The sequence below is a fragment of the Schistocerca americana genome, chromosome 4 (assembly GCF_021461395.2).
Source record: "Schistocerca americana isolate TAMUIC-IGC-003095 chromosome 4, iqSchAmer2.1, whole genome shotgun sequence".
Taxonomy (NCBI): domain Eukaryota; kingdom Metazoa; phylum Arthropoda; class Insecta; order Orthoptera; family Acrididae; genus Schistocerca; species Schistocerca americana.
The window spans coordinates 313144886-313157591 of record NC_060122.1 but is presented as its reverse complement, the minus strand read 5'-3'; the positions used below and the strand labels follow the sequence as shown (position 1 = coordinate 313157591).

The 12706-nt window shown below is 42.6% G+C and overlaps 1 protein-coding gene across 1 annotated transcript in view; it reads left to right on the top strand.

The window, feature by feature from the left end:
* Positions 1–12079, top strand: part of LOC124613138 (mucin-2-like) — a 49541-nt gene extending 37462 nt beyond the window's left edge. Inside the window, exons 4-5 of the mRNA XM_047141755.1 lie at positions 4069–4251; positions 11635–12079. Coding sequence (XP_046997711.1) covers positions 4069–4251; positions 11635–12004 — 553 coding nt within the window. The 3' untranslated portion in view covers positions 12005–12079. The remainder of the gene's footprint in view (positions 1–4068; positions 4252–11634) is intronic.
* Positions 12080–12706: the final 627 nt, after the last annotated feature.

The window sequence follows — 12706 nt, the reverse complement described above, 5'->3', positions numbered from 1 at the left end:
CTCGACGACTTCACGGAAGTCGGTTTGCGTCGGAAGGTTTTCTAATGTTATGAAAGAGAGCGAGTTCCCCACAACAGGGCACTGAAATTGCTCACTGTTATGCGTGAAGGAAGATCAAGGTCAATTCAAAGAATTTAAATATGTAAAATATAAGACGGATAGAAACATTTAATGGAAGGATGCTAGGATGACGTTTCTAAGAACAATGCTTGAAGTCATATCCAAAGGAACGTCAGCTGTGTATTACTTGTGCGAGACTTAGGTAAATCAAACCCGCGCTAGAAATTTTACTTGGCGGACAACAGAGGGGCCGGCCGGGGTGGCCGAGCGGTTCTAGGCACTACAGTCTGGAACCGCGCGACCTCTACAGTCGCAGGCTCGAATCCTGCTTCGGGCCTGGATGTGTGTGATGTCCTTAGGTTAGTTAGGTTTAAGTAGTTCTAAGTTGTAGGGGACTGATGACCTCTGATGTTAGGTCCCATAGTGCTCAGAGCCATTTAAGCATTTGAACAACAGAGGGACAAGGCAGCTTTATAATTCCAGTGGAAAAAGAAAGGCATCTTATAATATGTGACCACGGTTCCACTGCTACCGGATTTGTGCCTCAAAGTAAACTTCTATTCCGATTAAAATCAAAAACCAACCCTGACTACCATTCTGAAATGAATGCATCAACATTTCGGTAGTGGTTTCCGAATCATCTAGGATCTGTCATTGTTATGGTCAACGCAAGCTATCGCTCTGTTATCCTCGACAGGCGTCGCACTAGAATCACAACAAAAAGTAATATTCTTTCATGACTGCGAAGAAATAATACACGACATATTGAAGCACAAACAAGAGCAACACTGTTGGAACTAGTTAACATTTCTACGACATTGATTCTGTAGAGTTGCAACATAGTCACGGTGTGATAGGGTTACCTCCTTATCATTGTCATTATAACCCAATAGAAGTGGTGTGGACGCCGGTGAAGAGACGTGGCGGATAAAAATACTATGTTTATAGTAGCCGACACTGAATGTCTGATCCATGAAGCAACAGACAAAATCATCGTTGCTGATCGGGAAGTCAGCGTAAAATGTTCAAATGTGTGTGAAGTCTTATGAGACTTAACTGCTAAAGTCATCAGTCCCTAAGCTTACACACTACGTAACCTAAATTATGCTAAGTACAAACACACACATCCATGCCCGAGGGAGGACTCGAAGTCAGCGTAAATCACACTGACAAACTGTAAGAAGACTGCCGGAAAGAACTTATTAGAAACGACATAATGGATCCGCTAATTGTCAGTCTGGCACCCACATTCGTCGACTCCAGCTCTGAAGGTAGCGGCAGTGAAACATTTGAATAAAAAGGCAGTGTACGTGAATGGAATGTAAATTCATTATCATGGAAAATTTACTTCCTTGTCAAGCTGTCGGTGCCGTACAATGTAGTTCAGAGCATAATCTTTTCTGTAGTAGAAATTTTATTTTACTGACCTTGCTATAATGACTGCAGTAAAACAATATTTTAAAATGCTGCTCTTCCTGCTGTGGATGTTTTAGAACTGATTCTCTCGTCGTTTCATTAATAAAGTAAGAGGCAACAGAAGGTTTAATCAGTTCTTTAAGGTGCAGCTTGTTACAGAATCCACTCTGCAGTGCGAGAATCTGTATCACTGGTTACTTTTCATGTCCTTATGTTTGGGAAAGACTGAATACATACACCATTCTGTATTACAACAGTCTAGTCTGATGCCACCTGTTTCAGTATACACAAGCAGCCCTTACCGGCAATCGTTAATTTTTAACTAGAAATGACAGTAAAACTTTTACGTAGGATGTTTTATTATGTGACGTGGCCTTTTTGGCGTTAAAATTGTATGACGAGAGCTGTTATGCTCAACTTCTTACGTATGTAACATAAATCTGATGAAGACTCCCTTAGTTTAGGAGTCGAAACCATGGTCAATTCGACTATAAAATCCATTGCAACCAGTGGGCTGTCTTTACTGTAAAAAACATTCTGTATTACGTATCTCATACCTATTAGGTACACATTGAATCTAACAGTAGAGAGGTACGTTGAACTTCCGATAGTGCAGCTGTCCGTACCATTGCTGCTGCCTATGCACTTTCAGCCGAGTTGACAACGCAACATTCCTTGCGAGCTGCGATGCCAGAGGCTATTAACGCTGTCGCCGACCATAGCGTTGTAGCTTGGCAAGCGAGTCTGTACAGTATAGACTCCTCCCTGTCGGTAAATTTGTAACTGTATTTGAGTTTGCCTTCCTGTCCCTTTGGTCAGGGTAGGCGGGTAGTTCCGGGACGTGTATCACCGCCAGATAAGCGCTATGGCGAGTGCATCCAACAGGTAGCTTGGATGCAACAGGTAGCTTGGAGGCTTCGTATCAAGTCGGACTGTAACTAGCCAAGCAAGCCCCGCAGTGATCAGGATGCGTTGTTCTTAGAATCAAGGTGATATATGTACCAAATTGAGTTATCAGCATGGCTGACGCCACACAGACGATCTGAGTTCGATTCCCGACACTGCCAAGAATTTATCCTTTGTGGGAGGATTGGAACGAGGTGAGGTCTGAAACAGGGTGCACTCAATCTTGTGGTTCCAATTGACAACTATCACACAGACGACCCAGGTTCGTTTCTTGATGGGAGGACTGGAGGGAGGGGGTGTAAAAGATTGTACGGGGGTGCACATAGTCTTGTAATTCCAATTGAAGACTGTTATACACACGACCTGGGTTCAATTCCCAACACTACCAACGATTTATCCTTGTTGGAGGACTGGAATTGGGTACAGAGGTCTGGAATGGGGTGCACTCAGTTTTGTGATGCCAATTGAAGACTGGCACACAGACACTGCCCCCCCCCCCCCCCCCTTCGATTTCTTGCATTCTCAAGGCTTTGTCCTTGGGGTGGGGGGGGGAGTGGGGAGGGAAGACAGAGGGCTTGCAAAGGGCGGAATGGGGTATCTTGTGATGCCAATTGACGACTGCCACATAGACACTCCTGGTTTGATTTCTGGCACTGCAAGGATATATCCTTGGTGGGAGGACTGGAACGAGGTGCAGAGGACTAGTATAGGGTGTGCTCAATCTTGTGATCCCAACTGACAACTGCCACACACACGACCCAAGTTCGATTACCAGCACTGTCAAGAATTCATTTTTTATGCCTGGAATGGGGTACACTCAGTCTTGTGATGCCATTTTAGGAGCTACTTGACCAAATAGCAACAACACCAGTTCTGCTAACCCAACAATGGCCAGGAGTGCGGTATTCTGAACCCAACACTCCATCCCACATCCAGATGACACCATTGTCTGATGAACGGCGCGGCAGTCAAGCAGGCCCAGTTGACGTGTCCTTGGCCAGAATGGCGATGCTTATCTTATGTGTGAAATCCCTGACTTCTTTGTAAAAAAGCTTCCAAAACAGCTTTATTGCCCAGATCCGAGTTGATACATACCTTGAAGATGACACTATAACTTTGCCGAAACTAGTAATCAGGATATATATCAACTGCAATCTGGGCAATGAAACTTCCATTTTGGAAATTCTTTTAACCTGATATAGAAATTGGTTTCCTTCTGTTAATGTCAGGTAATTATTACGTTTTCTGTTTTATCATTTGAATGAAAATACGGAGTGTTCAATGACCCCTTTCAGGTGTACAGCTCAGAATGTAAGTGTACGAACGCTGGAACCAGAGGCCTGCAAGTGAATTCATACAAGTGAACACTTGCGCACATCTGTAACAGAGTCACGCACATCTGAGGATACCGTTACAAATACGAAATTGCAACGTGAAAACAAGCGTCGTTGCTCTCTCTTGGCTCACTGATACTCAGTGACTTACAGAGATCCTATGAGACGACCGATACCAGTACTGTGATTTTGATCCTGTCAGTATGCTATGTAATACTTTCATCTGTATTTACCTTGCTCTAATACTACTGTCTAAGGCGCTCTGTAACTACTTGGTTTATGTATTGCTTTTCTTAAACTAGGCACAAAAAACGAATACGCCTGATATGAAATTATTCTCTCTCATGGGCAGACTAACGACGTCAGACCGCGTCTGCACAGAAGGACCCGTCAAGCCCTGCAATATGTCACTCGAGGTGGGCGTCGTCCCAGAGAACCAAAACATCTACTACGTCTGCAAGCCCAAAGGAAACGGTCTCGACCCGGAAATGTACCGGTGTCCCGCTGGAATGGTTTTCAACGTAACTCTTTATTCGTAAGTATCCCATGCAAACTTGGAGTAAAATGGTGTTAATTTTGTCATTCATAGAGGTGTTTCCAACTCATTGTACAGGCACACTATGTTCTTCCACACCTTCCTGAACTCCATAGCGTTTCTCATTTTCTGCTCCCACTTCCCATTATTGCCTCAGGCATCGCTTTTCCGTCCTACGTGGACTTCTCTATGTGATAGGGAGCGCATATTCAGCAGTATTTAAAGGTCTTATTTTCAATGCAATCGAAATCGCCTTTCCAGTACAACATCTACAGACTTGTCAATGACACCAGGTGATCACATGGACACTGGGTTGTCATCGTTGACGTCATAAATGGGAAAGCACGTCCAGCAAAGAGGTCAATGATTTCTTATACTCCATAAAATGTATAATGATGATAATTGCCCTCTATCCATATGATTAACTGTTATCACCGATGATCCGAAATCGGTTGCAAATAAAGTAACACCTATAAATACAGTTCATGGTGCCATCTCTCCTTCGTAAAGATATAGTACCAGTCGTCATCCCGCGATTCATCAGAAAATGGATGCATATACATTGACGTCCTCCTGACTTCCATAATACCAAACACAATGTCTACTCTCATTACATGCAAAACGTTACAGTTTCATCAACAGTATTTTAGAACTTGGTTTGCATTCCTGTCGTTAACAATTTAGTCTCTTTAAATTTAGTCTGAAGCCTCCTTTTTTCCCTTCAAATCGTATTTTTACCTTTCTCGTTAGCCTGTTGCTGGCGCGCAAGGCCGTCACTTTGAAGGAGTTTCAACAAGAGTCAGCAGTTGTTTCGTGAAGGTAGTGTGTATTCCTAAATTGGATAGCAAGAAATCCGTGGTGTAAAAAATCTACATTCTGTACCTACTTCCATAGGAATGAAATTGTTCTGTATAGCAGCGATGGATAATTTTTATTTTTATTTTGAGTCATCAGTCTTCTGACTGATATGATGCGACCTCCCACAAACTTCTCTACCGCGCTACCATCTTCGTCTCAGAGTGTCACTTGGTCTCTACCCCTCAATTATTTATTGGATATTTTCCAGTCTTTTGTTACAGTTTTTACATTTTACAGTTCCGTTTATTACAGTGGATGTTCCTACCTGATGTCTTAACACATGTCCTACACCCCCCCCCCCTACACCCTCTTCTTGTCAGTGTTTCCCATACGTTCCTTTAATCGCCGATTCAGCGGAGAACCTCATTCCTTATCAGTCCATTTAATTTTCAACACTATCTGTGGGACCATATCTCAGACGCTACGGATCTCTGATCTACTGGTTTTCTCATGCCCTTGATTCAATCATCATACAATGCTGTGCTCGAAACGTACATTCTCAGAAGTTCCTTCCTGAAACTAACGCTTACGTTTGACACCAGAGGACTTCTCTTGGCCAAGAATGCCCTCCTTGCTAGTCCGCTTTTTATGTCCTCCTTATATCGTCCGTCATGGGTTATTTTGCTTCCAAGATAGCAGAATTTCTTAACTTCGCGTGTTTCTTAGTCACCAAATTTGTTGTTAAGTTTCTCGCTGTTTTCATTTCTGTTACTTTTCATTTCTTTCTTTGGTCTACTCCCAACCCATATTCTATACTCATTAGACTGTTCATTCCATTCAACAGATCCTGTAATACTTCTTCACTTATACTGAGGATAGCAATTTTATCAGTGAGTCTTATTATTGACATCCTTTCACCTTGAATTTTATTCCCACTCTTGAATCTTCCTTTGTTTTCGCCATTGCTTCTTAGACATATAGATTAAAGAGTAGGGGCAAAAGACTGCATCCTTGTCTTGCACTCTTCTTAATCAGAGCACTTCATTCTTGGTCTTCCAAACTCTTTAGCCCCTCTTGGTTTTATACAAATCGTATATTACCTATCTTTCTCTATGGCTTACTCCTACTTTTGTCAGAATTCGTATTTGCGCAATTTTACGTTCTCGAACGCTTTTTCTAGGATAAGAAAACCTATTAGCCTATCTTGATTTTCGTTCAGTCCTGCTTCCATCACGAAGCCCAACGCCAGAACTGCCTCTTTGGTACCTTTACCTTTTCTAAAGCCAAACTGCTCATTATGTAATCGATCCCGGGTTTTCTTCTACATTCTTCTGTACATTATTCTCGTTAGCAACAGCGGTATTAAGTCGATTGTGCGATAATCCTCGCACTTATTTGCCGTTGCTATCTTCGGAATTGTATGGATAATATTTTTTAGAAAGTCATATGCTACGTCGCCGGATTCATACATTCTACACACCAACGTGAACAGCAGTTTTGTTGCCACTTGCCCCCAAAATTTTAGAAATTCTGATGGAATCTTATCTATCCCTTCTGCCTTATTTGATATTGAGTCCTCCAATGCTCTCTTAAATTTTGATTCTAATACTGGATCCCCTATGTCTTCCATATCGACTCCAATTTCTTCTTCTATAACGTCATCAGGTAAGTCCTCCGCCTCGTATAGGCCTTCTATATACCCTTTCCACCTATCCTCTCTCTTCTCTTGGTTTAACCGTGGAATTCCCACTGAACTATTAATATTGCACTATCGATATTCAGATTTTTGGATAATTCTGCACAAGATAGTCAACCAGGAGTTGATTGTCACCTGTAAAGTTCTCTCTCACTAGAGTCCATTCACATATGCAATGTGCTAATCACAATCGACTACTTGTGGCGTTCTATTCGTGTACACGTTAGCGCCAAAGCTGCAAGTGTCATGAGAGCAATCTGCAGTGCAGTTTGACACCTGAATGTTGACAGTGAGGTTATGAGGGACAAACTTTTACATAAAATCTAAATAAAACAATAGTTTGTAGGAACAAGCAGTTGTAACAGAACTGATTAATGACCGAAGCGAAATTCAAGGTGGATATTCTTGACAAAGGACATGTGAGAAGTTTTCCATACTCCTGAGACGTAAAAGAGTAATAAACACGTCGTCCAAACATTTCAAAACATTTACGTTTATCTGCTCGAAAAAATATGTAGTTACACGTCAAACACTGTTTATAAGGCATTAAATAGAGCAGTTTTACTTTATATTTTGTATCTTTTTTCCTTCTGAAGTACCAAAATGTAAAATTATTTTTCTCTTTAAACTGACTATTATTTCACTGATGAAACAATCTTCATTAATTAAAGTATGTTTACTAACGTTCTTATTTAGGCAGAAAGTAGGCTTTTCCTTGCTAGGTATTGTAAAATATAAATTTTTTCTTTCAGATATTTCATCTTTCTTGTGTGAGAACATTAGTAAGAGCATATCAGGCTGTATAGTTTGTAGTACTGTCTAGTCTGTCAACTTATGTTACCTATACACCGTTATTATAACGCTCGTATCCTGGGACCCTCTGTGCACTTTGACATCTTACAATGGAAAAACATACGAAACGCGTCAAGTGAGGAATCTGAGTAATAAAGTCTGTTTTCACCGGCAGTACGGCCTTTTTGAAGCGACCTATTCAGCTCCCATACAGTGGTGGATCGTATTCAACACTTCTTTCAGCGAAGAGCTTTTAGTTCAACGGATCCGTGATTCCTAATAACACTTAGATGGCGATTATGCAAGTTTTCTTGTGTTCCCGTGTTATGTTGGACGTTCACGCTTGTGCTGCGAAGCTTAGTTGACCTGAAACACAAATCGGTATTGACATTTCGTACTGTGCTTTTTCGCTCTTGCTTTTTACAATCAGTTCCGTCAAAATAGAGAGGTGGTAGTCTCAGGTCATATTAAGTCCAGGAGGCAGTCCAGGACACTGCATCCATCGTACCGAGTGGTTGCAATTAAAGTTCAGTTACTGCCGGAGGTCCAGTGTGGGCTGTAAATATCGCAGTGCAGTGAAGCTAGGTAGACATGCTAATGCGTTAATGAGGAACCGATTTACGCTGGAACAACATTAATTCCAGTTTTGGCCAACAGCGAATCTGGCGGTGTACACTATTTGTGTAACGGTAAGACAACCACGCTGTCATTTCACAAGCCAGTATCTACATCTACATCTACATTTATACTCCGCAAGCCACCCAACGGTGTCTGGCGGAGTGCACTTTACGTGCCACTGTCATTACCTCCCTTTCCTGATCCAGTCGCGTATGGTTCGCGGGAAGAACGACTGCCGGAAAGCCTCCGTGCGCGCTCGAATCTTTCTAATTTTACATTCGTGATCTCCTCGGGAGGTATAAGTAGGGGCAAGCAATATATTCGATACCTCATCCAGAAACGCACCCTCTCGAAACCTGGACAGCAAGCTACACCGCGATGCAGAGCGCCTCTCTTGCAGAGTCTGCCACTTCAGTTTGCTAAATATCTCCGTAACGCTATCACGCTTACCAAATAACCCTGTGACGAAACGCGCCACTCTTCTTTGGATCTTCTCTATCTCCTCTGTCAACCCGACCTGGTACGCATCCCACACTGATGAGCAATACTCAAGTATAGGTCGAACGAGTGTTTTGTAAGCCACCTCCTTTGTTGATGGACTACATTTGCTCAACCTGGCACCCGCCTTACCAACAATTAATTTTATATGATCATTTCACTTCAAAACGTTCCGTACGTATACTCCCAGATATTTTACAGAAGTAGCTGCTACTAGTGTTTGTCCCGCTGTCATATAATCATACAATAAAGGATCCTTCTTTCTATGTATTCGCAATACATTACATTTGTCTATGTTAAGGGTCAGTTGCCACTCCCTGCACCAAGTGAGTATCCGCTGTCGATCTTCCTGCATTTCGCTGCAATTTTCTAATGCTGCAACTTCTCTGTGTAGTACAGCATCATCCGCGAAAAGCCGCATAGAACTTCCGACACTATTTACTAGGTCATTTATATATATTGTGAAAAACAATGGTCCCATAACACTCCCCTGTGGGACGCCAGAGGTTACTTTAACGAAATGGTTCAAATTTCTCTGAACACTATGGGACTTAACAGCTATGGTCATCAGTCCCCTAGAACTTTAGAACTACTTAAACCTAACTAACCTAAGGACATCACACAACACCCAGTCATCACGAGGCACAGAAAATCCCTGACCCCGCCGGGAATCGAACCCGGGAACCCGGGCGCGGGATTACTTTAACATCTGTAGACGTCTCTCCATCGAGAAAACCATGCTGTGTTCTGTTTGCTAAAACCTCTTCAATATAGCCACACAGCTGGTCTGATATTCTGTAGGCTCTTACTTTGTTTATCAGGCGACAGTGAGGAACTGTATCGAACGCCTTCCGGTTCGAATGGCTCTGAGCACTATGGGACTTAACATCTTAGGTCATCAGTCCCCTAGAACTTAGAACTAATTAAACCTAACTAACCTAAAGACATCACACACATCCATGCCCGAGGCAGGATTCGAACCTGCGACCGTAGCAGTCCCGCCGTTCCGGACTGCAGCGCCTAGAACCGTAAGACCACCGCGGCCGGCACGCCTTCCGGAAGTCAAGAAAAATGGCATCTATCTGGGAGCCTGTATCTAATATTTTCTGGGTCTCATGAACAAATAAAGCGAGTTGGGTCTCACACGATCGCTTTTCCGGAATCCATGTTGATTCCTACAGAGCAGATTCTGGGTTTCCAGAAATGACATGATACGCGAGCAAAAAACATGTTCTAAAATTCTACAACAGATCGATGTCAGAAATATAGGCCTACAGTTTTGCGCATCTGCTCGACGACCCTTCTTGAAAACTGGAACTACATGTGCTCTTTTCCAATCATTTGGAACCTTCCGTTCCTCTAGAGACTTGCGTTACATGGCTGTTAGAAGGGGGGCAAGTTCTTTCGCGTACTCAATGTATGTGAGTGAACAGAATGGCTGTCGGAAAGAGAGACTCTGCGCTGCTAGTTAAACTGTTTTTCGTGAATTGTAGCATTTACAGTATTGCACTGAGACGGGATCGCCGACTAAAAGGCCTAAGGAGAGGCCCGAAGTCATTTAATGGTTTAAATAAGATGATAATGAAATTCGGAAACAAGTGGACTTTGTGTGACACGTGGAACGTGTCCTATCCCAGTGACGAGGTTGCTGTTGCTGTAACTAGCGATGCACAACGTGTCCCGTGTAGTGCCAGTATTCGTGCAGCGTCACGAGTATTGTCCATCCCATGGTCAACAGTGCGAAAAGTTTTACGGTCTATTTTACACTGGTACACGTACAAAATACAGGCGGTGCAGCAACTGAAACTTCATGATCTGCAGCCACGTTTTGAATTTGCTCTTTGTTTTCTGGCACGGATCGAAGTTGATGGCAAGTGGCCGGGCAGTATCCCACGGAAGGACAGGGAGCATTTCATACTGAAGGGTGCAGGAAACACACCGAAATGACGAATTTGGGGTACTGTTAAACCGCGTGTTGTGCACAAAGAGTCACTGCACTCGCCTTATGTGACTGCGTGGTGTGGATTCATAAGCACCTTTATTATAGATTCGTTCTTCTTAGAAGAGAATACACCCAGAGGCCCTGCCAGGTGTATTAGAATCTCCACAAGTTATCGATGCCTCCTTGTACAGCGTTTGATTCCTGGTTTGGAAAAACGTAACTACGTGGAAACCACTGTTTTAATGCAAGACGGGACAACGCCTCATGTCGTTCGCCTAGCGGATGATCTGCTTAATGCAACCTTCCACGAACGAATAGAGAAACACGTTGCTCAGATTTCCACTGGAACTGCTACGAGCGAGCATTGACCATGTCATTTTGCGGATGCAGCACCTCGTCGACGCGTACTGTGCTGCTATTGAACAAATTGAGTAACCTGCGGTTTGTAATAAAATCAACATGCCTTTTTTCGTTTGTTTGACCTTTTCCACCCATGTCCCATTCCTAATCCACTACATAAGAGAATATTTATATACGTCTTTCTCGCATTCATAGCGCCAGTTTTCACCTGGTAGTCAAAATTGGAACTATTTTTTTCCAGCGTAAATAGGAACTGCATTTACGCACTAGAATATCTACCACATACTGCTGCCATACGACAATGACATCCCCTCTGTGAGTAGCTGCACTTTAATTACAACCACGTGGTAAATAAACTGTGGCTTGGGTTACTTCAATGTGCATCAGTTGTTCAGTCTTACTATTCTTTTGTGTTGACCAATGCACGCACAAAGAAACATTTCAAAGCTCGCTTCAAAGCTCTGTATCCTAAGAAACAAAGCTGCATTACTATTTTTGATTCGAGGAAGGAGAAAATCAAATTTTTGTTCGTATCTTGACGAATAGTCCTTGAATGCCTCCCTCAATTTGACCGATGTGTAACCTACGTTGTTAAACAAAAGGCGGCAGTAGTTGAAATTCAACGTATTGATGCCTTATGCAGTATACCACAGCCGACAAACCTGTTGTCTTATTGCAGCTGTGTAGAGCCCTCCATAACACCAGAACCTACCCAAACGGCTGCTCCACCAGTGACGCCTCCGTCAACGGCTGCACCAACAGAGACGCCTCCGTCAACGGCTGCACCACCAGTGACGCCTCCGTCAACGGCTGCACCACCAGTGACATCTCCATCTACTCAGTCTCCACCATCACCAGGCGGCGAGTGCACTACGCCCGCAGAATCCACTGCCAACCCAGAAGACTGCCACAGCTTTTACAAGTGCAATGGCGAAACTTGGGTGCGCATTGAGTGCATTTATGGATACCACTACGACCCACAAGAAGAGACGTGCATTTACGGGCCCTGCCCAGGGAGCAGAGGACTAGAACTGCTGAAACATTTCTAAGGTCTTGTCACCTACGAAGTGTAGAGGTACCCCTGCTTGAGTGAGGCTCCTTTAATGCTGGGAGTGAAATGAAAAATGCACGACGGAGGGCTCAAAAGCTTATTTCATCAAAATATTACGGAAATTAGACATAATGTACATGGATTTATAATCTACCTTTACATTATTTTTGCTTCAGAGCATACTTTACCTGGAGAAGAAAAATTAAGGATTTCAATACAAGGAATTTGCTACAGATGGGAGGAGCAGGCATTTATACCAAATATAATGTTTCATTCAAAAGAGATGACGTACGAAAACACTGGAAATAACAAATATTTCAAGTTAGTGCAGACCTCTATTGATTTCCCAGGGTTTTCGTATTAACCTTCGAACGGGAGCGCCGGTTTTTTTTGCATGAATAGGCCCTTGGGGTATTCAGTAGCCCACCTTCTATGATAAGTTATAATTTCTTTAGGAATCAGTTAAATATTTATATTTTCCAGTAATATTTTATATATTTGTTTCAAAAGCTTTAATCTGCATCTAAATGAAGGAATTAATGATACAGACACGTAACAAAGGAAACAAATACATTATTTAACTTACAAATGACGAAAGATATCTTACAAATAATATAAAAGAATGTATACACATTTTAATTTTAGCTATTTTATGTTAACTCGTTACAGTTATATTGTACCTACAATAAATCAATTACAC